Source organism: Balaenoptera ricei, chromosome 12 (assembly GCF_028023285.1).
Source record: "Balaenoptera ricei isolate mBalRic1 chromosome 12, mBalRic1.hap2, whole genome shotgun sequence".
In the NCBI taxonomy this organism is placed as follows: domain Eukaryota; kingdom Metazoa; phylum Chordata; class Mammalia; order Artiodactyla; family Balaenopteridae; genus Balaenoptera; species Balaenoptera ricei.
In genome coordinates, this window is record NC_082650.1 from 7,377,938 (window position 1) to 7,399,304 (window position 21,367).

Here is a 21,367-nt window from a genome sequence, read left to right on the forward strand (position 1 = left end):
ACCCCAGAGCCGACACGCTACTTGGCGACAGGGGGAAAAAAACGTCACAAAATGTTTTTAAAGGGGCCTTCACAGAAAGAATGGAAGACTATTTCATGGGTGTAGTGGACAAAAGAGGAAGTTATGGCCCCAAGAGCCCTTTGTCCATTTTCCCGCCGCTGGTCTGAAGGCAAAATATTCTTGCGGGGTGTGGGTGCTCTCTTTGGCAATGATGGCTCTGGTTCCACAGTGTGGTTGCCTGTCTGGTCTCTAAAACATCACCAGCGTAAGCAGGACGGCGGCCCACAGGGGTGCACCTGGGCCGCGTTTGACTCCTTCAGGAATCGGAATTAGGTTTTCAAGCTGGCGGTGGGATTTCCGCTTACACTGAGGGAAAAGTGTAACACTTACACTCCTTGGAAGAGTGGTGGGCTTGGCCCCAAGGCACGGTCCTCTTCAAACAACACACTCCCAGGCCTGAGCCCTGGCTGATGCCTGGGAGGGCTGTTCCCAGAAGGCTCCCCCTGCCTGGATTTGTTGACACAAAGAGGCGCCAGCCCTTTCTCTCTGTCCCCCCCCCTTTTTTTTTTTTTTTTTTTAAATCTTATTATTTATTTATATTTTGGCTGCATTGGGTCTTCGTTGCTGTGCGCGGGCTTTCTCTAGTTGCGGCGAGCGGGGGCTACTCTTCATTGCGGTGCGTGGGCTTCTCATTGCGGTGGCTTCTCTTGTTGCGGAGCACGGGCTCTAGGGGCGCGGGCTTCAGTAGTTGCGGCACGTGGGCTCAGTAATTGTCGCTCGCGGGCTCTAGAGCGCAGACTCAGTAGTTGTGGCGCACGGGCTTAGTTGCTCTGTGGCATGTGGGATCTTCCGGGACCAGGGCTCGAACCCGTGTCCCCTGAATTGGCAGGTGGCTTCTTAAGCACTGTGCCACCAGGGAAGTCCCTGTCCCCCCTTGCTTTTTCCTCTCCTTTTCTTCCCTTTCTACCCAGGGTCATAAGAGAAATTTTATTGTGCTGAGCTGAACGCTGGGAAAGCCCGGTCGATCTAGCTGCATGTGGGTCGCCCGGCCTCCGTGCCCTCCTGCCCAGTGCATTGGTGGCAGCGGCACACAGTGTGGACTCAGGGTACTTGTCCTCTGTCAACAGGTTCTCCTCCTGTAGACTTTTGGGGTGATGTTTCTTTCTAGGAAATACAGTTCCTAGTTCCAATGTATAACATGCCACAGGATGATAACACGTGGAGACCAAAAAATGGAGGCATCATTAACAAAGTCCCCTCCCTGCCAGGCGGACTTTATTACAAAAGAAATAACACAGCCCAGAGAGGCCATACACATTCTGCTGCTGGAGCTGACGTCTGGCCCTGAGCCAGGCGCCTGTGTCCCACCCGGCAAAGTCACAAAGTCACAGGGATGGAGCCCGCGAGGCTGGCAAGAGTCACAGTGGCCACCACGTCACTGGGGAGCAGTGGGGGGTCTTGGGTGGGGTTTAGTTTTCTAATCAAACCAGAGAAAAAGAAAACTCTGGAGGGAATACAAAGTTCAGAATCCTGCTGACTCCTAGAAAAGGGAGTACTTTTTCCTCTTGTTAGAGGTTACAGATAAAAAATCTTGGCTTAGCAAATCTCTCACTGGAAACGAGACAGAAAAAGCATCCTCAGTTCCCCATTGTAACATTACCATAGAAAAGCACTATCAAGGCTATTTATTAAGGAAAAGAATTCAAGAAAACTTGCCCATTTTTTAAATGGGTGAATTTTATGGTATGTAAATGACACCCCAATGAAGCTGGTGTTTTTTTTTTAAGGCACAAAAGTATCGCCTCCTGTTTTAGTCCAATCAGGCTTCTGTAACAAAGTGCCACCCACAGGCATAGTGGCTTATAAACCACAGAAACTTACTTCTGACATTTCTGGAGGCTGGATGATCAGGAATCAGAGACGAGGGTGCCAGCATGGTCAGTCAGATTCTGGTCCCAGCCTGCCATGTTGCTCTGTCCTCATGGTGGGAGGGCTGAGAGAGCTCTCTGGGGTCCCTTTTATAAGGGCACTAATCCCATTCATGGGGGCTCCACCATCATGACCTAATTACCCCCCCAAAGGCACCTCCTCCTAATACCACCATCTTCGGGGGTTAAGATTTCAGTGTAGGAATTCAGGGAGGCAGGTGCAAATATCCAGTCCACCGCACCCCAGTTACCTAGTTATCAGGCCTGGGATGAGAAAAATCACCCGAGTTCTGGCCAGGAGGCTGAATGGGAGGCCTTGGCAGGTTAGGTGCCATCTCTCTGGGCATCCACACGTCCCTGTCACTTCCTGGGAAGTCCCCCGTTTGGCCGACTGGCTGTGTCTCCCTCACCTCTTGAGGCTGGGAGCACCCCGCACATGGTACCTTGTCCTACAATTGCTTGATCGTGTGATTTCCCTGAGACCCGCCAGGCTGGAGGGGCAGCCGGGAAGGGGCCGCAGGGCAGAGCCCCTGAAGTGCCCAGGAAGGGCCAGGGGCTCTCCTTCCAAAGAGGCCGTTTGAGGACTCATTTTAATCATGACCTTGAGTGGTCAGAAAATCGTATCATTTAGTACATCCTGCTTGGGAAAGAAGACAAGTAAGACAAGTACTTTAGACATCTCTAGGTCAAGTTGTTAAAGGGAAAATTAAGCACTTAAGGTATAAAGTTTGGGTGTGTGGACGCTTGTTTTCCGGAAAACTCGGCTCCCTGGAGAACTGGGCCACGACGGGGCGAGCCAGCCAAGCAGGGCCGCAGATGCTCTTTGCTCGGCGAGCGCACTGTCGGCCCTGGGAGGATGTTAGTGTATTTGAGTCGAGCTGGGAGATGCCCCCCCCTTGGCCGTTTACCGGGTTCAGGAGGTTCCGGCCCAGCGGGCCGCCCGACCTCATCGCGGGGAGGGCCGAGGCGCCGGGGAAGGGGTGGGGGGCCCGGGGGCGGGAGGTCAGGCGGCCCTCTGCCCGCAGGACGCCCTCCAGGAGGAGTACTCCCGCACGGGCACCTTCCCCGGGACGCCCATGGTGCCCCCGCGGCGGCCCTGGACGCTCATCAACTGGCTGTTCTGGGCCTCGCTGCTGCTCTACCCGTTCTTCCGCTTCCTCGTCAACATGGTCAGCAGCGGCTCCTCCCTGACGCTGGCCAGCTTCGTCCTCGTCTTCTTTGTGGGTGAGTTCGGGGCCAGCGGGGCCAGTGGGGCGCATCTGCGGGAGGGCCAGGGAGGAGGAGGGCACCGCGCTGCCTGTGAGGACAAGGCCCGGCTGCAGATCCCGCAGGTCGACAGGCAGAAGCTCGAGCCGGGCCCAGAAACCCCAGCCTGGAGGGCTTCCGCCCGGGCGCCCCCTCCCCGTGCGCATGCGCCCGTTGCGCCTGCAAGCCCCGCCAGGGACCAGGGACCAGGGACCAGGGACCAGGGACGAGCTCCGTCCTCCCCGGGCTCTGCTCATCAGCAAGAAAACTATTTCCTGGGTCCTAGCAGGAACCGACAAAGGCTCTTTGCTATTCAAAGTGGGTGCAGGCCTTTTTGGGGAAGTAAGTGTGGGTGCGTCTCCTCGGTTGCCACCTGCACTGAGTGGAGATGTTGGGTAGCTCAGTCTTTTCACTCGTCCCTAGGGGCTTTATTTGACCCGTATGTGGTTTCAAACGACTGACGTTCCTCCACAGCCTCAAGCTTCCCTGGGCACTGCCACTTGTTCTTGAAGTGGGGCAGCCAGTTAGCACTGTACACGGCCAGTGTGCAGCTTGGCTGGCCGGGTGTCCGGGGGAGCTGTGGTGGCCAGGCCCCCAGTGGGATGGGGATGGAGGTTGGACCCAGCCTTTCTGCCTGCACTAGCAGGAAGGCGAAGGCGCAGACCACGCCCTCTGCAGGAAGCTGGGGCTCCTTGCAGATGACGGCTGGGGAGGGCTGCCCGGGTGTGGGGTGAGCAGAGGCCCAGCACTCTCCCTGGGAGACACGGGGCGTCTCCAGCTTTGGAGGAACTGACTGCTGTCTCCCCAAGACCTCATCACCCGTGAGCCCGAGCCTTGCTACGCTTTGCCCGGAATTACTCTGTGTCTTGGTCCTCTCACGAAGCCTTTCTGCACTGGAGTCCGAGGTTCACTCTCCACAATGTCATCAACTCCACTGCACAGAAGTTCTAATGCTGGGGCAGGGGCTCATGTCCCAGCCTGTTTGGAGTTGGCCCCAGGCTGAAGGCAGCCCACTGTAGCTGACCCATGGGCTCCATGAGCCTCATACGCAGGGCGGACTCTCCATCCCAGTCAGCTCCCTGGTCTTGACAGTTCACAGACACGATACTAACGCTCTGTAAACATGAGCCTCACGACTTGAAGGTTTCAGCCACTCCCCATCTATCCACTTTTACATGCATACTGTAAACAGACTGTTGCCAGGCCCCGTGTTCGGTGCTGGGCACACCAAGGTGATTGAGATAGATGTGGTCCCTGCGCCCGAGGAGCTCACCGTGTCTGTCGTCTCCAGAGGGAGTGCTTAAACTGCAGCTTCTGTGCTCTAGACCGTGTTTTCCAGCCTCCTAGTGGTTAAACCGGGCTCTGGTGTGCGTCCTACACTTTCTCTGTTCGGGCCAAATCCCGCTGTCGGAGAAAAGGCAGGCAGGGACTTTGCTTGTCTGCTGCTCTGAAACTTGCACCAAAAGCAATGTTGGGACATGCTGGGCGCTAAACGGGAATTTGAGCTGCTGCACTGTCCAGGGCCTGGTATGTCCTTCATTAAGCCTTGCGGAAGGGTGCTTGTAAGTTACTGCACTGCGTTCACCAAAGAATCCTCTTTGCCTTAGGGATGGGCACAGGGAGAAGAGGAATTGTGCAAGCCCCCGGGTGCAGCGGGGTACGGCTCACCACGCTCTGTTCACCTCCAGGGCCGAAGGATTAAAACTTGCCACCAGAACAGCCTTGCTCTGTTTTAATGTCTCCTAGTCCAGTTAGACCCCGGCGCCCATGCTCAAGGCTAACTGAGGCAGGGACTGTGAAGTGCACCCAAGTCAGCCAGCTCTCAGCTGATGCTTGAGGTTTACAAAGCTCCCTTCTTTGGTTCCCGTCGGGCAAGTCACAGCGGCGTCCCTGCGGGCGTCTCCTAACCTGCCCTTCCTGTTTCTGCAGCTTCCGTGGGGGTCCGATGGATGATTGGCGTCACAGAAATTGACAAGGGCTCCGCCTACGGCAACATGGACAGCAAACTGAAACACAGCAGCTGAGCCAGGACGCACCGCCATCCAGAGGGGGCCTTGCAGGACTGGCGGACGCCGCCATCGTCCTCGGAGGGACCCAGTGGTGCAGCTGGGTGAGCCCCTGCATGGCCTCAGCGCCAGATGGGGAGGAAGATGTGCTTAAATCCTTTCCCCCCGTGCTTTAGTGGGCTTCGGTTCTCCTTCTTTCCGTGTGAGTCTGTGTGAGCGTGCGTATGTGCGATGAGAAAGAACACGTGTGAGTGAGAATGAGGTGCGGGTGAGTGTGATCATTCAGAGGGTACTTGAGGTGCAGGGGGAGGGCAGAAGTGGGGAACACTGGGGGAGTTCCCTTCCATCCTTTGGTGCTGAGTTTTCTGTAACCCTGGATTGCCACAGAGTGAAAGTCACTTTAGGTAAGATGACTAAATTATGCCTCCAAAAAAAAAAAAATTAAAGTGTTTGGCTCCTCTGTGGTGTGTTCTCACACAGCCCGCGCCCTCCTTCCATTCAGCCCCTGCCTTGCGTTTTGGAGTCTGGACCACGGTGCTCTGGAGGGTGCTCACAAGGAGGGGTCTGGGGGGAAGAGGGCCCGTGGGCCGGGGTGGCTAGAGGAGGTGGGTTTGCAAACGCAGGAGCCTGCGAGTGTCTGCGTGGAGACGGCAGGCCAGGAGGCTAGCTGAGCCGTGTCCGCGGGACACGGTGACGGGGCCCCTGGGAGGCGGCTCTGGTTCCCCAGGCTCCCTGCAGTGGAGTCTCTGGCCTAAGTCTTGAAGATGTGCCCAACTTCCTGAAGACCCGCATCTTGACGCTGAACATTAAAATAAAGCCTGGGCGTTCTGCAGCGATTTGAACGCTGAACATTAAAATAAAGCCTGGGCGTTCTGCAGCGATTTGAGACATGACTTTACAACCTCTCCTCATCTCGGTAGCAAGCAGAAATTGGTCCCCAAACAAATGCAGGCTCACTTTAACAGAGGACCACACCGGAGCCCAGGAGCTCCTCTGAGCAGGGTCAGGCTGAGCACACATTGTGGTACGTGGTCCCCCTGGGCTTTTGCTTTCCTTCTGGAAGCCCAGACTGCCACGACGCGGAAGAGCTCTCTGCTCCTTGGCACCTAGGACCGTCTTTGGAGTAATGGTCCACGTGCAGGATTTCGGCAAACTGCTGCCAGTCAACAGACGCCAGATGCAAAACCAGAACAAAGAAAAGCAGTAATATTTCCGGAGGAGAACAATTAGATACCAGACAGACACCATGGGATCTCAGGCCAAGACGCCGCAGCACTGGGTGGGCCTGATGGGTACGTGCGCTGAGCTGGAGAAGCCTTTCTCCCTGGACTGCCCCATGCCACCCGGTACTTACCTCCTATTTTGCTGCGATTATGTAAGAAGGGATGAACGGTCCCATATAAAAGTTGGCCAGATACTATTTAAAGGCTTATTCTAGTCCGAATCATGTCCCACATTTGCTTTTAGTCACTGAGTGCTTACTAAGCACAAGTGCAGTTACGAGAGGGTTTAAGAGAAGCTCTCTGCTTACGGGACCAATGATACAAATCAGCAGAAGTGAAAAGGGGAACATCCTGGCGTAGTTGTGGGAAGAGAGTGTCGGTGAGGCTGGGGTGAGTGGACTCTTACTGGAGTCCCCGAGGGCAGGGTGGGGCCTTTCCGGCCCTGCCTAAGGCCACGTGCCAGTTCCAAACGCCGCCTCCCCTCAAGAGCAGAGGTCTGTGGGCAGCAGCCCGGGGATAAGCGCCTCAGGTGTGCACCCGTGTTCCCGCGTGTCGGCTCACACCTGGGCCGTTCTACCCTGGGGTCTCCTAGCTCCGTGGGAGAAGACAGAGTAGAGCAGTCAGAAGCACTGGCCGTGCTCCGAGCTACAAGGTTCACCCTTATGGAACCCTGCAGCTAAGTCCCTGTAAGACCTTGTGCGAGCCATTTTACCTGTGTTTTCCCAACTGTAAAATGGGGATGATAACACCTACCTCTTGAGTTGTCTCCAGGGTGAAATGAAGCAGTATATGTGATCACATTTTAAGACTCCTAAAGCATTAAATAAATAAGGGGGAAAGCTTAGAAAGTTGCCTCCACGCTGCTACTTCTCAAAAATGCTCAGAAATTACCTTGGAGTGTCCAAAAATGTGTCCTTTTTCTCAGTGTCGTCTTCCCATTCAACAGCAGTAATCTAAGTTCTAATAACACATACCACTCCTTCTGCCTGGAACATAAAAGGGACCCATAGACATTTAACCGGAATTGGCTCTGGGACCAAACACAAAACATAACAAGCAAACAAACAAAGCTGCTCACCAGTGCAGACCTAAGGGTCCAGGTCGGAGGAAGGTGGGCAAAACATTCTCCTTAGGAAACCAGAGAGCGTGGGCTGCCGGGGAGAGATCCTAACGGCGTTTCAGTTGTTCGGCTCCTCCATGAAAAAACATTTTGTTTGGCGGTACAGGGACATGGTGTTCCTCTTGCCCGTTACCGTAACGGCAGAGACAAACACCCCTCCCCGAATCCCTTCACCCTGTCCAGGTCTTGCCGATGCCACAATCTCTTCAGCAGAGAACGGTGCTGGTTCCCAGGGCGTTTACTTTTCTAAGAATTAAAAACCTGTGGATGTGAAGCCAGCTCTCCGTCCCCGAGCAGTGCGGGATGAAGTACGAGCGTCACATCCTGTCTTGTCTGACATCTCCATCCCATGGCGGCTTAGGTCAGCCCTGCTCAGAGGCTGCTCTGAAACCCAATGATGTGGAAGAGAAAAATGCAAAGTTTCCTGCAGACTGGAGATCAGTGCAGGGTCCTCCCAGGTGTTAAGGGCCATGTCCGAGACCTGCAGCTTTGAGGCAGGGAGTTGTTTAATGCACTTCTTCTAGGAACCAAGCCCATAAAGGGACTTGCTTATTTAAAAAACACCAACCATCTGAGATGAGTTTAAGGAAGGTGGACTGATTCTGTGACTGACATGCAGGAAAAGCGGATGCACGTTCTGAGCTAGTCGGCCACCTTGTTTACGTTTTGTAGAGAGACCACAGTTTGCCTTTTCCCTAGGATCACACAGTCGTACTGGAATATCTCCTGAGTGCTGTATTCTCTAAAGAAACCCTTGTTTAAAAAAAAAAAAAAAAAAGTAGCTACTGATGAACGTGTTTTTCTAACATATGCTAAGTGGGTCTGAAAGACAGAGATTTAGATGTAATATCCAGTAACTGTGCAGCCAAAACGTAGAAATAGCTGATGTGACAGACACAGACCGACCCCACTGGTTTCCGCTTTCTCTCCTGGGGAAGTGGAACAGTGCCCTGGCTGGTCCCCAAGCCAAACAGATTAGGCTTTCAGAGGCTTTAAGAACTTACTCGTAAACATGGACAGAAGCGAGAAGGCATCCGTGGAGGGACCTGTTCAAAACAAGAGGTTTCATCCAGCACTGTCTAAAGCGCTAGCTAGTCAGGCTTTGCTCAGGGTTGCCGGGTTAGAGCGGGAAGAACAAACCCTCTGGCGACCGCCCGTCTGCTGGGCGACACAGGAGGGCTGCCAATGCCGCTCTTTCCTGCCACGGAAGCAGCACGGGCCACGACTGCGCCTGCCTGTGCCTGCAGCTGGCCGTGTACCGCCCCTGCTGCCCCAGAGCTGCTCGGAAGGGCACCCACCAGCGTGACCCTCCTGTCTACTCCGGGACACGTCACTCAGGTTGTCCTGTTCAGTGTCACCTCCTTCAGCAACTGTGTTTCCAACGCCTTAACCGTGCAATTCCAGCGCGCTGTTTACAGAGCACAAGATAAAGAAGCTGCAACGCATGTGTTCACTGACGCGCTGGCCCTGCCTTCTACGGTGGGTGGGATGGGGCTGAGCTGCCAGGAGCTGCAGATCGGGCAGCCGGTCTTTCTCCAAACAAACAAGCAAGCAGTCTTCCCAGGGCCAGTCCCTCTGCCCTCCGAAACGACCCCGACCCCCTACAGAAGGCTGAGGGGCTCGGCTCTCACCGGGTCACCCGAGCCGCAGCGCCGGACCCGGCAACTACGAACGAGCGGGTGCCCTGAGCTCTCGGAGGCTGCATCTCACGCTCCTGCATCCCTGGCCTGGGTTTTGAGTATTTCCAGAGCTTCCAATAAACTTAAATGAAAACCAAGCACTTCGGATGCCCCGAGGCTTCCTGTGCTGCTACACTGGCATCCAAAGCACCGGGCAGACACCTGACAGGAGGCAACTAAGCACGTACTCCTGGTTCTCTTGATCTGTGACATCTGAGACCATTCACAGCATTTGCCACCAACTGTATCTGTTTATGACATTCAGCTGTTGGAAATTACCATTATTTTGGTCAGAAAGAGCAGAATATCAGAACCTCACCTCAATAGCTAGTGTATGTCTCCTCAGAGTGTGACCTCCGCGGGGGCAGGGTGGGCTCCTGGGCCCCTCACACAGGGTCACAGGGAGCAGTCATGAAGGGACACTGATTTAGAGGCTTTAATAACTGAATTTCAATTGTCTTCTTTTGACTCCCTTTCCTAAAGTAAAAATAAAAATCTTTCTCAAGCACAATTAGGCCAAAGTAAAATTGGTCAACACTCTGAACTTCAGTTACCTGTGAAAAAAGCAAAGCGTTTCTCCAGTGAAGGATAAGCATTTCCAAAGCAGGCATTCCTCAGCCCCTGCACCCTTGTCCTATTTGAATATTAAGGTTATGAATTGATTAAAAAAACAACAGTAAGCCCTTACTTAGATCTTCTCAGTATCTAGAAAGTATCTCCTGGGGCTGTACTGGTGAAGCTTTTCACTGAGCGAGACTCATACAATTTTTACCTTTAATATATTTTTTATACAGTCTTGTTTCACATGTTGGAGTGACTAAAGAGTTTTGAAATTTCTGGCATCTATGTTCTTTTGAATTTTAAGGAGGTAAAGCAGTACGAACAAAAAGTTAGGGTTGCTGAATGATAATAATTTCCTTTGGAAGGTGGGTAGGAAACCACTGAAGCTGCACATGTGTTAGGAAGAAGTCACTCTCAAACAGGAATGATTTAAATGGATAAGAAAAAAATCACCTAATATATGAAAAGAGCCGTGCCTCTAGAATTTATAATAGTTGACTCAAGAAGAAAAAAAGTGATGTGATGAAATGGCAGGCTGCTGGAGCATGTGACTAGAGGACCCATCCCAGAGTAGAAGACTGGTGACCCTTTTGATGTTAAATCAGGATGAGGCTGGGAATTTAAGAGGCTGTTGGGCTACAGGGAGGGTGAAACATTCCAAGTAGCACAGAAGTTTCTATCACGCCATGAAACGAGTGATTTGCAAGGCAGTGACTTTAGACATTGCAACTAATAAGCTTCAACACGCTGGGAGGAACAAGCTCACTGATTTTAGAAAAATACGCGATCCTCCACTTACTAGGGGATAAAAAGGCATGCTTCAAGGGACAGAGCTGCCCTTGTGTAAGCAGACGTGCACTGTTGAGCAGCCAGCTCAGACTCCTCTTGGAGCTGCCTTCAGCACCTTTGTATAAGCGCACAGGAGCCAGCCTTGTTAGCTCACAGCCACCCGACCTCAGTTTTGACCTGATGAGTGAATAATTCACCTTTTCATGGCAGTATATATAGACATATGAATAAGGTAGCATTACACATGGCCTTTGAAAGCTAATACTCTTTAGTATAAGTTCTACTGGCCTAGGAAAATGATGTTTCTTAATTTTGCTTAGTGATCTAGAGCAGCATGAAGCAAACTAAGACCCACTTGCTGCTTGTTTTGTAAATAAAGTTTTATTGGAACACAGCCACATCTAGTCATGTACGTGTTGCTATGGCTGCTTTTATGCTACATCAGCAGGGTTGAGGAGTTGCAACCAAGATCCTATAGCCTGCAAAGCCAAGAATATTCAGTCTCTGGCCCTTTACAGAAAAGGTTTGCTGACCTCACTCTAGAGAATATAATGTCAGTAGTTGAGGCTGCTATTTTAGAATAAAAAAGAAAATCTACCCCCTGCTTTTACATTACATTTTTTTAACTTACTGAGAAACTTTCCTTACAATATGTTCAAGATATATGCTCTATTTGTAAACAATATATATAAAAGGAAATGGTCTTGTGGATTATTTTTACAATAATTTTTACCTTCACCATCTTCTATCTTAAGAAACGAAACAAAACGAAACAAAAGGCAAATTAAACCCAAAGCATGCAGAAAGAAGGAAATAATAAAGATTAGTGTGAGGGAAAAAAATGAAATGGAACCCAGAAAAACAATAAAGAATATTAATGAAACAAGAATTGATTCTTTGAAAAGATCTGAGTAAGAAAACATAAATACTAAAATCAGGAATAAAAAAGTAGACATCACTACCAACCTTACAGAACTTAAAAGTATTACTGAATTATTAATTAATTCCCACAAAGAGAAAGCCAGGCACAGTTGGTTTCACTAGTGAATTCTACCATTTAAAGAAGTATGGTAAATAATACCAGTTCTTCACAATCTCTAAGAGGAGGAAAACTTCCCGACTCATTGTATGAGGCCAGCATTATCCTGATACCAAAGCCAGACAATCACAAGAAACGAAAACTACACAGCAATATCCCTCATGTAATACAGAGGCAAAAGTCCTCAACAAAACATTACAAATTGCAATAGCAATACACAGACGGGATTATAAAGAATGATCAACTAGGATGTATCCCAGGAATGCAAGGTTGGTTTAATATCCAAAAATCAACTGATGTAGTATACCATATTAATAAAGCACAAAAATCATCTGATCATCTCAATAGATGCAGAAAGAACATTTGACAAAATCAAACATCTAGTCATGATAAAAACTCTCAGTAAACCAGGAAAAGAAGGAAACATCTTCAACCTGATAAAGGGCATTTACCAAAACCCCACAACTAACACCATAAATTAAAAGAATAAATGTTGCCACCTAAGGTCAAAATCATGACAAGAATGTCATTCTCACCAGTGCTGTTCAACATTGCACTGGACAGAGGATCTAGCCAGTGCAATTAGTCAAGAAAAAATATATAAGGCATCCAGATTGTAAAGGAAGAAGAAACACTGTCTTTATTCTTGAATGACATGATTTTATATGTAGAGAATTCTATGGAGTCTACAAAACAACTACTAGAGCAATTAAGCAAGTTCAGCAAGGCCATGGGATAAAAGACCAATATACAAAAATCAACTGTACTGATATACTAGCAATGAACAATCTGAAAAGAAATTCAGAAAATACTTTCATTCACAATAGCATGAAAAGAGTAAAATACTTAGAAACAGACTTTAAAAGTTCAAGAATTGTACACTGAATTACAAAGCGCTGCTGAGAGAAATTAAAGATCCAGATAAATGGAGAGCTATCCTGTTCATGAATTGGGAAACGTAATATTGTTAAGATAACAATACTCCCCACATGGTTCTATATTTTCAGTGCAATCTATCAAAATCCCAGCTGATTTTTTTTTTTTGGTGGGGGTTGGGGGGGAGAACAGAAATTGACAAGCTGATCCTAAAGTACATAGGGAAATACAAATGACCCAGAATAGCCAAAACAGTCTTGAAAAAGCAGAACCAAGTTGAAGAACTCACACTTCCCAACTTCAAAACTTCCTATAAAGCTACGTTAGTCAAGGCAGTGTGGTTCTACATAAGACAGCCATATAGATCAATGGAACAGAAGTGAGAGTCCAGAAATAAAGCCCTAGATTTACAGTCAACTGATTTCAACAAGGATGCCAAAACAATTCAATGGAGAAAGAACAGTCTTTTCAACAAATGAATGCTGGGTCTAATAAATATCAACATGCAAAAGTATGAACATGGACCCTTATCTGATGTGATACACAAACATTAACTAAAAATAGATGATAGACCTAAATATGAGAGCTAAAACTATAAAACTCTTAGAAGAAAATATAGGTGTAAATCTTCATGATCTTGAGTCAAGTCATGATTTCTTAGATAGGGTATCAAGAGCACATGCAATAAAGAACAAGTTGATAAACCAGACTTCAAAATTTAAAACTTCTGTACTTCAGAAGAAACCATTAAAAATGTGAAAAGACAAGCCACAGACTGGGGGGAAATAAAACATTTGCAAATCAAATATCTGGTAAAGGACTTGTATCCAGAATATATAAAAATCTCTCACAACTCAATAAGAAGACAAATAACCCAATATAAAAATGGGCAAAAGATTCATATAGACACTTCACCAAAGAAGATATATGAATGGCTAACAAGCACAAGAAATGCTCACCATGGTCAGAGAAATGCAGATCAAAACCACAATGAGATAACACTTGACATCTACTAGAATGGCTATTACAAAAAGAAAGACAATATCAAGTGTTGGCAAAGGTATGGAGAAGCTAGAACTCTCTTGCGTTGCTGGTTGGGAATTAAGACAACACAGCCACTTTGGAAGCAGTTTGACAGTTTGTTAAAAAATTGAACATGGATTTACCATATAAGCCAGCAGTTCCACTCTCAAGAGAAAGGAAAATATAGGTCCACACAAAGACTTGTATGCAAGTGTTCAGAGCAGCATCATTCATAATAACCAAAAAGTGGAAGTAGTAAATGAATAACTAAATCATGTGGCATATTCATACAGTGGAATAATATTCAGCAATAAAAAGGAATGAAGAATTAACACAATGCTGTAACAAGCATAAACCTTAGAATTATCATACTAAGTGAAAGAAGCCAGACACAAAAGACCATTATATTAAATGTCCAGAACAGGCAAATCTATAGAGACAGTAAGTGGCTTAGTGGCTGCCTAAGGCTGGGGATAGGGGTGAGGAGTGACTGCAAATGGACATGAGCTTCCTTTTTGGGGTAATGGAATTGTTCTAAGGTGGATTATGATGATGGCTGTACACTATATAACTATCCTAAAAATCATTGAACTGTATACTTTAAATATTACATATTGGTAAATTATACCTCAAAAAGCTATTTTAAAAAACTGAAAAAAAAAATTCTAAGTGTCTGTACAAATCCTTCCATGATGCGAGCTTTCTCAAGGACATTAATTTCTATGCGAGGGGATCTACTACCCTGGAGGGAAGGTGAATACAGAACCTGCTTGAGCAATGACTTGTCCAGAGTCAGCTGCTACGTGTAAGGAATGAGTCAGATATCTTCTAAAAAGATTTCAGGAAGCTTTAAGGTCAATCTTTAAAAAAAATTTAATAGCAGAAAGAAATAAAAGAACACCATCAATGACATATAATTTGGGCTATTTTAGAAAACTAACTGCTGAAATATTTACATTCTGAAAAAGATGCTTTCTTGTCAAGAGATTATTCAGCAGTATTTACATTGACCCAGTTCCTATACATCTTGATATGAAAATAAACTGAGCCCCCAACATGTGATAACAAGGCTTCAACTTTTATCTGTTATAAACTTGCAGTTAATATACAAAGATTTAAAAGGGCCTCTTACATCCTTAGTGTTGTTTCATTTATGTCTTTCCCTTTGCAGTGAGGAGATTCTAGACCCTGAAGGAACTCCTAACCCAGCGCCCACCTTCAGCACACTTGATTGTACCCCTTCTGTTGAGGAACACATGAGTGACAAGGACAGACCTCTGTATCAGATAATGTGTTGGCTCTGAAGCTGATAACCATTAAAAGACAATATAACTGAGCTTTCCTAAAATAAACCATTTATTGAAAAAAGAACCTTTTTCTTAAATTTCATTAATCAGCCTTTTGCATAACAAACCTGCGGCTTGCCAACAACAACAAAAGGTAAGGTTTCACAGTCAGTGCACTCGACAAACAAGAAATTAACAAGGCCCAGGACGCCTGATAACACTACAACTGCTTTTGAACCTAGAAAGGTCAAAAATACTACACTGATGTCACGGTTCTCAGTCACCCGAGAAACAGAGGGGACGGAGGCGATGGTCCGTGTACAGTAGTAATGGCACTTAACATGCAGCTTCTTTACCTCGTGGACACCATCACTCAGGAGGGCCCCGTGCCACATCGAACAAACAGGAGCAGCAGGAGAAGTGACGCTTGTCACCTGTGCAGTCTTCAGTCTTGGAAGGTTAAAAAGGCTTATACTGCTTCTCAGCACAGTCTTTATGTAAATATTACATACAGTAGTGATTACGAGAATTTTCCGAGTACACACACTACTAGGCCACAGACTGATCAGCTTCATTCTTCATCTGTGCAAACCTGTGAGGAAGGCAGGAGAGAGCTGAACCCTATTCATGCCACATGTAAGGTTCATAGGTAAGTCATAATCAGTGCATCTTGAAGCTCCCAGCACCGTGCCTGGCACAGAGCAAAGGCGTAATCAATGCAATGAAATGTCAGTGCTAAGTTACTGCTCTACGAATTGACTATTGAAAGCATTTTTAAGAACGTATTTGTACAATATCAAGTCAATAAAAATTGCTTATATACTTTATAAAGAATAAATACGTTTTTATTTAATTACAAATCCCTAATATCTATGCAGCAAATCCAGCTATTGATTACTTAATTTCACTCACCCAGGAATAATGTGACCCCTCTCTTGCATCTTCCTTTCCTGTATCAGGAGCTCCTCTGCAGGACCCTGTAAACGTTTTCTCCAGGTTTCCACTCTCATTCCATGTCTCCTCTAAATGCTCTCCCAGCAATATTTCTCTCTCTCAAATCCGTATCCTATCACAGTTCTCTCGAGTGCCAGTCCAAAATATCCAAATGCCTGTCTAAAATCCCCCAGCAGATATTCCAAATACACCTCGAACTCAATCTACCAAAGAGACCATCATCTCCTGACCCAACCCTCCACCAGCTGCCCTCTTTACCTATCTTGGCGAATGGAATGTGGATAACCTGGTGACACAAGCCGGAGCCTGCGAGCCGTCCTGGACTCCTCCCCGTCACGCACCTTTCACATCCCATCAGTTACTCACTCACGGCCATTCTAACTCCTGTATACGGCTGGTACTTCACCCCTGACCTCCCACTCCCAACCCAGCAGCTGTGTCAGCAGCTTCCCAACTAGTCTCTCACCTCCAGAGTGACTGTTCTGAAACACAATTTAATCATGTCATGCTTACTATAAAACTGAAATCCCTTCATGTGGTCCCTGCTTACTTTCCCAGTCTTATGTTTTGCCACTTTCCACATCCTGTGCTCCATCAGTATGTACCTATACACAGTTCTTTGGCTGCTTTACCCCCTTAGCAGTGAGCCTTTCCATGTCTCTTCCATTCTGTCCGCCATACTTCTCCCTGCGTTTCCCGACCTGGCTAAACCCTCCCAAACAGCTCAGGCATCTCACTCTAAAGAAAGTAATAGGGACTTTCTTAACCACTGCGCCACCAGGGAAGAATCCGCCTGCCAATGCAGGGGACCCGGGTTCGAGCCCTGGTCCGAGAAGATCCCACATGTCCAGGGGCAACTAAGCCTGTGCGCCACAACTACTGAAGCCCACGCGCCTAGAGCCCATGCTCTGCAACAAGAGAAGCCACCGCAATGAGAAGCCCGCGCACCTCAACAAAGAGTAGCCCCTGCTCACCACAACGAAGAACCAACACAGCCAAAAATAAATAAAATAAATAAAAAGAGTAAAAAAAAAAAAGAAAAAAGAAAAAAAACAGTAATAGCTGGGATTACCCGACTGGATTAAATTCCTCTTTTCAGTGACCCTACAACATGGCATATATACCATTATCACAGCTCTTAACATAATACTTAGTCATTACTCCCCTGTCTCTACTCTCCCAGCAGAGATTAGTTGTTACTAACCTGTACTCAAGGAGACTGCGTACTCTAAAAGAGGGAAAATTGTGTCTTTCATCCAGTCCCATTTAAAATTCCATTTAACAGTCCCAAGTACACCTCAAACCATCCACATGGATCAAGGAGGAGAACCTCGACGAACATTTTCCAAAAGAAAAAACATACAAAATTCCCCAGCATAATACATTTAGTTCCTTTCCGTTTCAGATATAGATATTTTATATTTAAGTTTCCAAATTTCCTTAAGTGCCAGATGCGAACAGAACTCAAATATTTAAACAAGGAGAGGACTATACAGCAATCTGCCAAACCTTGACGAAGGAATGGTCGAGGAGCTGGCTGGCCGTCCACCTCATCCTGGGCTCACTTTCTAGGCAGTGAGAAAGGAATTCCTTTCCTTCTGGGCTTAATCTTTCAGGGATTGGTGGCTTATGCCCCATTCCCACTTTGTACATAATCTGAAAGTTGTGTTCATATTCATGCCAAGGTCTCTAAAAACAGAAAAAAAAAATCAGGTTTCACTACTACACGGCCACACAGAAATGCAACTGCCCAATCTCTTTTTAGGCATCTCAATGTTGATACATATTGAGGCTGGCAAACTTTTACTTAAAGGGCCAAACAGTAACTATTTTAGGCTTGCACGCCATATGGTCTCTGTCACACCTATTCAATTCTCCCACTGTAGCGTGAAAGCAGCCTTAGGCTATAATATAATAAATGAATGGGTGTGACCATGTGCCAATAAAACTTTATTTACAAAACCAGGTGGTGAGCATAGTCTGCCTACCCCATTTAGGTGTCCAATTAGTCCAGCATTATCTAGATGCCATCATCATGTAAATAAAAAATGTAACATATAAAATAATATAAAAATGTCAATCAAACAAAATTCAACAGTTATCATACAGGGATGTATAATATGCTACCTTGTTGAATAATCGGCATCAAATTATTGATAATTTGTAAAGCTTAGATTATTTTATTATGATTACAGGGAAATGAGATTCATGGGGGAAAGAACTGAGTTTGTATGGCATTCTAATTTGTGTACCATCGTTTAGTTGTTGAGATATATGTTCTTCAGTGTGAGAACTTGTTCTTTCTCTGATGCATGGCTTGACTGAAATAACAGATATCATGGGCATCTTTCTATGTTAATGCTAATAGAAATAATATTAGCTAATAGTTACTAAGCACTTATTTTCAGCAGCTGTGAGGTATAGCTGTATAATAATTTCCTACTAGTAACACTTAAGAGGTTTCTAACTTTTTTGCTTTATAAGTAATGGCTACACCCACATACACACTGTGCCTCTATATATTTGTATAATTGTTCATTACTGGTATCTTCATCAGAAGATCAATTTTCAGATACTATGTCATACACAACAGTTTGCAAATGCTTGTGCTCTACCTATTTGTCCTTCCCTCCCTCTCCCAGAGCCCCTGTCAACCACTGATCTTTTACTGCCTTTATTGTTTCGCCTCTTCTGGAATGTCATATAGTTGGAATCATACAGTACGTGGTGTTTTCAGATTGGCTTGTTTCTTTTTTTGGCCATGCCTCCAGTCTTGCAGGATCTTAGTTCCCCGACCAGGTATCGAACCTGCGCCCTCAGCAGTGAAAGTGCCAAGTCCTAACCACTGGACCACCAGGGAATTCTCCAGATTGGTTTCTTTCACTTAGCAATATGCTTTTAAGGTTTCTCCATGTCGTTTCATGGCCCAATTTCTTTTTGTTGCTGTACAATATTCCATCATGTAGATTACCACAGTTTATCCATTTGAAAGATATCTTGGTTGCTTCCAAGTTTTGGCAATTATGAATAAAGCTGATATGGGCATTCTTGTGCCAGTCTTTGTGCAGACGTAAGTTTTCAACTTCATGTTTCTCTTCACAGCTGCTTACTTCTCTGTGTTTTAATTTGAGCTTTATGCTTTTTTTGTTCCTCTGAGGAATTCTCTAAGTCATGTATCTTACAAATATTTGGTTCCCAGTTTGTCACTTGTCTTAACTTACTTATCTTTTGACAGGTCATGTTCTCTATTTTGCAGGAAATGCGTCCACAGTATTCATAATGATAGTAAAACCACAATTACTGCTCTGTTAATGTAAAGTGCCCTCCTCAAGTCCCCCTCCCCCGGTGCAGGCTCTGCTCACCTTGCCAGTCACCATCTCTATGACAACACACCCTAGACTCCAGATGTCGGCTGCACGTCCATGGCCTTCTCCTTTTGCGCGAGTGATGACTTCTGGAGCCATGTATGCTTTAAAAGTCACAGATATGGTGATAAGAATGGGTTATAAATATAGCACCATGTAGTACTAGAGCCAAGCAATACACTAATATCGCCTAATATTCCATATAGAAGAAACAACTAATTTGTTCGGGGGTTGGGGGGGGGTCTTTCTCTGAATTACATACTAAAAAACATCAAAACTTGAAAATAAATATTTCAAATCAATTTCTTGGATGGACATTTTAGAAGCCAAATTATCTTCTGAAAGACAATTCTGAATGTGCAAATATTCAGATAAATTGTATTTGCAATGAGAATATGAAATTTAACCTGCAAAGGAGGATGTAAAATTTTATGCCGTGTTTCTAAACAATCAAAACAAATAATCACCATTTAAACATGTTGTTTTGACTAGAATAGTTTTAATAAACCCAACGTGAATGACAAGGTTTTTCTGGGAAGAAAAGAGGGCTTCTTCCCTCCTTTAAGTCTAAGGGAGAAATGTGATTTCCCAATCTGACAAGCGCTTTCGGGGGTGGTCCCTCCCCCACCTGGTTAGAAACCCTCACCTGCTCTCCACGTCCGCTGACCAGGAAGAAAAGGGAAAGCCGGGGTCCCAGCACACTGGAGTGAGCCCCAATGCAAAGACAAATCTAGCTGGACCCACCTGCTGTCCCCAGCGTGCTATTCACTTCACCAGGCATGGTCTGAGCATTGTTTTTAAGCTTTACTGAGCATCCAAAATCTCCCAGCTTGATTAGTCCAGATGAGGTAAGGAAGATGTTGGCACCTAACAAGAAAGAAGCAGTTGTGAGCCTCTAAAACACAATGCAGGCATTTTAAAGTTTACATGGTAACCTAAACTATCAGGAACTTGATTTACAAAAGTTATAAAGACTTATGAAACTTCACTTGCAAAGTGTAATCATAGAAAGATTTTAAGCCTTATTCACAAATGTTAATACACAGCAAAGAAATTTTAGTATCAGTGCAGACAGCTCTGACCAATAAATTCTGAACTGAAATACATGCATAAATTCTAACATTAAAAACCCAGGGAGATACTTAAAGAGAAAGTACACATAAAACACAAATGCTTGTGGCGGCAGTCCCTGAAAATTAAGAGTCCGTATACGGTCAGCAGCTCCTGCAACAGAAAGCAACGTGTAGACAAGACCTGGCACACAGGCTGCTGGTCTGCAGAGCTGTATCCGAGGCCACCATTAGACTGATTTCAGACTGCCTGAAAAGAATGTTCTGTGACTGCTCTCATCTCCGCAAGCAGTACACAGGCCCGGCCTGTACTCCAGCTGGAACCCGGGGTTACCGTTCATCTCCCAGGGCGGCTCTGCCTCCTCCAGAGGCTACCGGCCGCGGCCACTCCAACCGGGCCACACAGCTCAGCGCTACATGTCGACGGCACCTCCTTCCAAAAGTGACCCAGAGCCCCTCACGCTAGACAACCAGCCACACGATGAGCTGCAATCTGTCGGTCCTCGCAGCCCGAGTGCTCCCAAGGCAGGTGGTCCCCCCGGGAGCACACGGGCGCTAACTGCATGATTCTGCAGCTAGCTCACAGGCCCACACTCTCAGACACGATGAGCTACAAAGAAGATCCCAAGGATGCACATGGACGGACTTGACTCAAGGACTCTCGGGGATTCTCTTTACGGCCGTGGCCAACGACATGAAGGTACCATTTCATGAGTGTGGAATTTGTGTCAGAACAACCGGAAACAGGCAATGCCATGGCCTGACCCAGAGCCATTTAAGCAAATGCCCAGAATGATCCCAGACAGCAAAGCAATGCGGTGGACGGGCGGGCGGGCGGCAAGACTGGGGTACACTGGGGATTCAGGAGGAGCCGCCTCAGAGAGTGCGGACAATTCTTCCACCCAGCAAAGCAGGTGATGGGTAACCCAGCCCCCTCTGAGGCGAATGCCTGGTCTGAAGTCCGGCCATTCTAAAGTCAACCTGTTTAGGCTGGCCTCAGACTATGGGACAGAATGGAATCCTTCAGTCTAGGGCCATTAGAGACAAAGCTAATTTGTCACTCTAATTATCCCCGAGACTCCCAAATACAGAGGTCAGGGGCACGGTGTGGTTAAGGTAAACGCAAGAGGGACAGTTCTGGGACAGAAGCATGGCCACTCACCACACATGAGAAGGGAACAGCACTTTTAGTCAGTCAGCATG

General features: G+C 46.7%; 2 protein-coding genes across 7 annotated transcripts in view; one reads left to right on the forward strand and one right to left on the reverse strand.

Annotated features, from left to right (window-relative positions):
• The window catches only part of AGPAT4 (1-acylglycerol-3-phosphate O-acyltransferase 4), a 110,910-nt gene extending 105,276 nt beyond the window's left edge, over nt 1-5,634 (forward strand). For all 3 annotated transcript variants that reach the window (XM_059940868.1, XM_059940867.1, XM_059940869.1), the window contains 2 exons: nt 2,954-3,152; nt 5,103-5,634. In XM_059940868.1, coding sequence (XP_059796851.1) covers nt 2,954-3,152; nt 5,103-5,197 — 294 coding nt within the window. In that variant the 3' untranslated portion in view covers nt 5,198-5,634. The remainder of the gene's footprint in view (nt 1-2,953; nt 3,153-5,102) is intronic.
• A 9,193-nt stretch (nt 5,635-14,827) lies between these two features.
• MAP3K4 (mitogen-activated protein kinase kinase kinase 4) overlaps nt 14,828-21,367 on the reverse strand; it is a 108,065-nt gene continuing 101,525 nt past the window's right edge. For all 4 annotated transcript variants that reach the window (XM_059940873.1, XM_059940871.1, XM_059940872.1 and 1 more), the window contains 4 exons: nt 19,839-19,961; nt 19,092-19,198; nt 17,239-17,418; nt 14,828-15,367 (listed from right to left, as the gene is read on the reverse strand). In XM_059940873.1, coding sequence (XP_059796856.1) covers nt 15,347-15,367; nt 17,239-17,418; nt 19,092-19,198; nt 19,839-19,961 — 431 coding nt within the window. In that variant the 3' untranslated portion in view covers nt 14,828-15,346. The remainder of the gene's footprint in view (nt 15,368-17,238; nt 17,419-19,091; nt 19,199-19,838; nt 19,962-21,367) is intronic.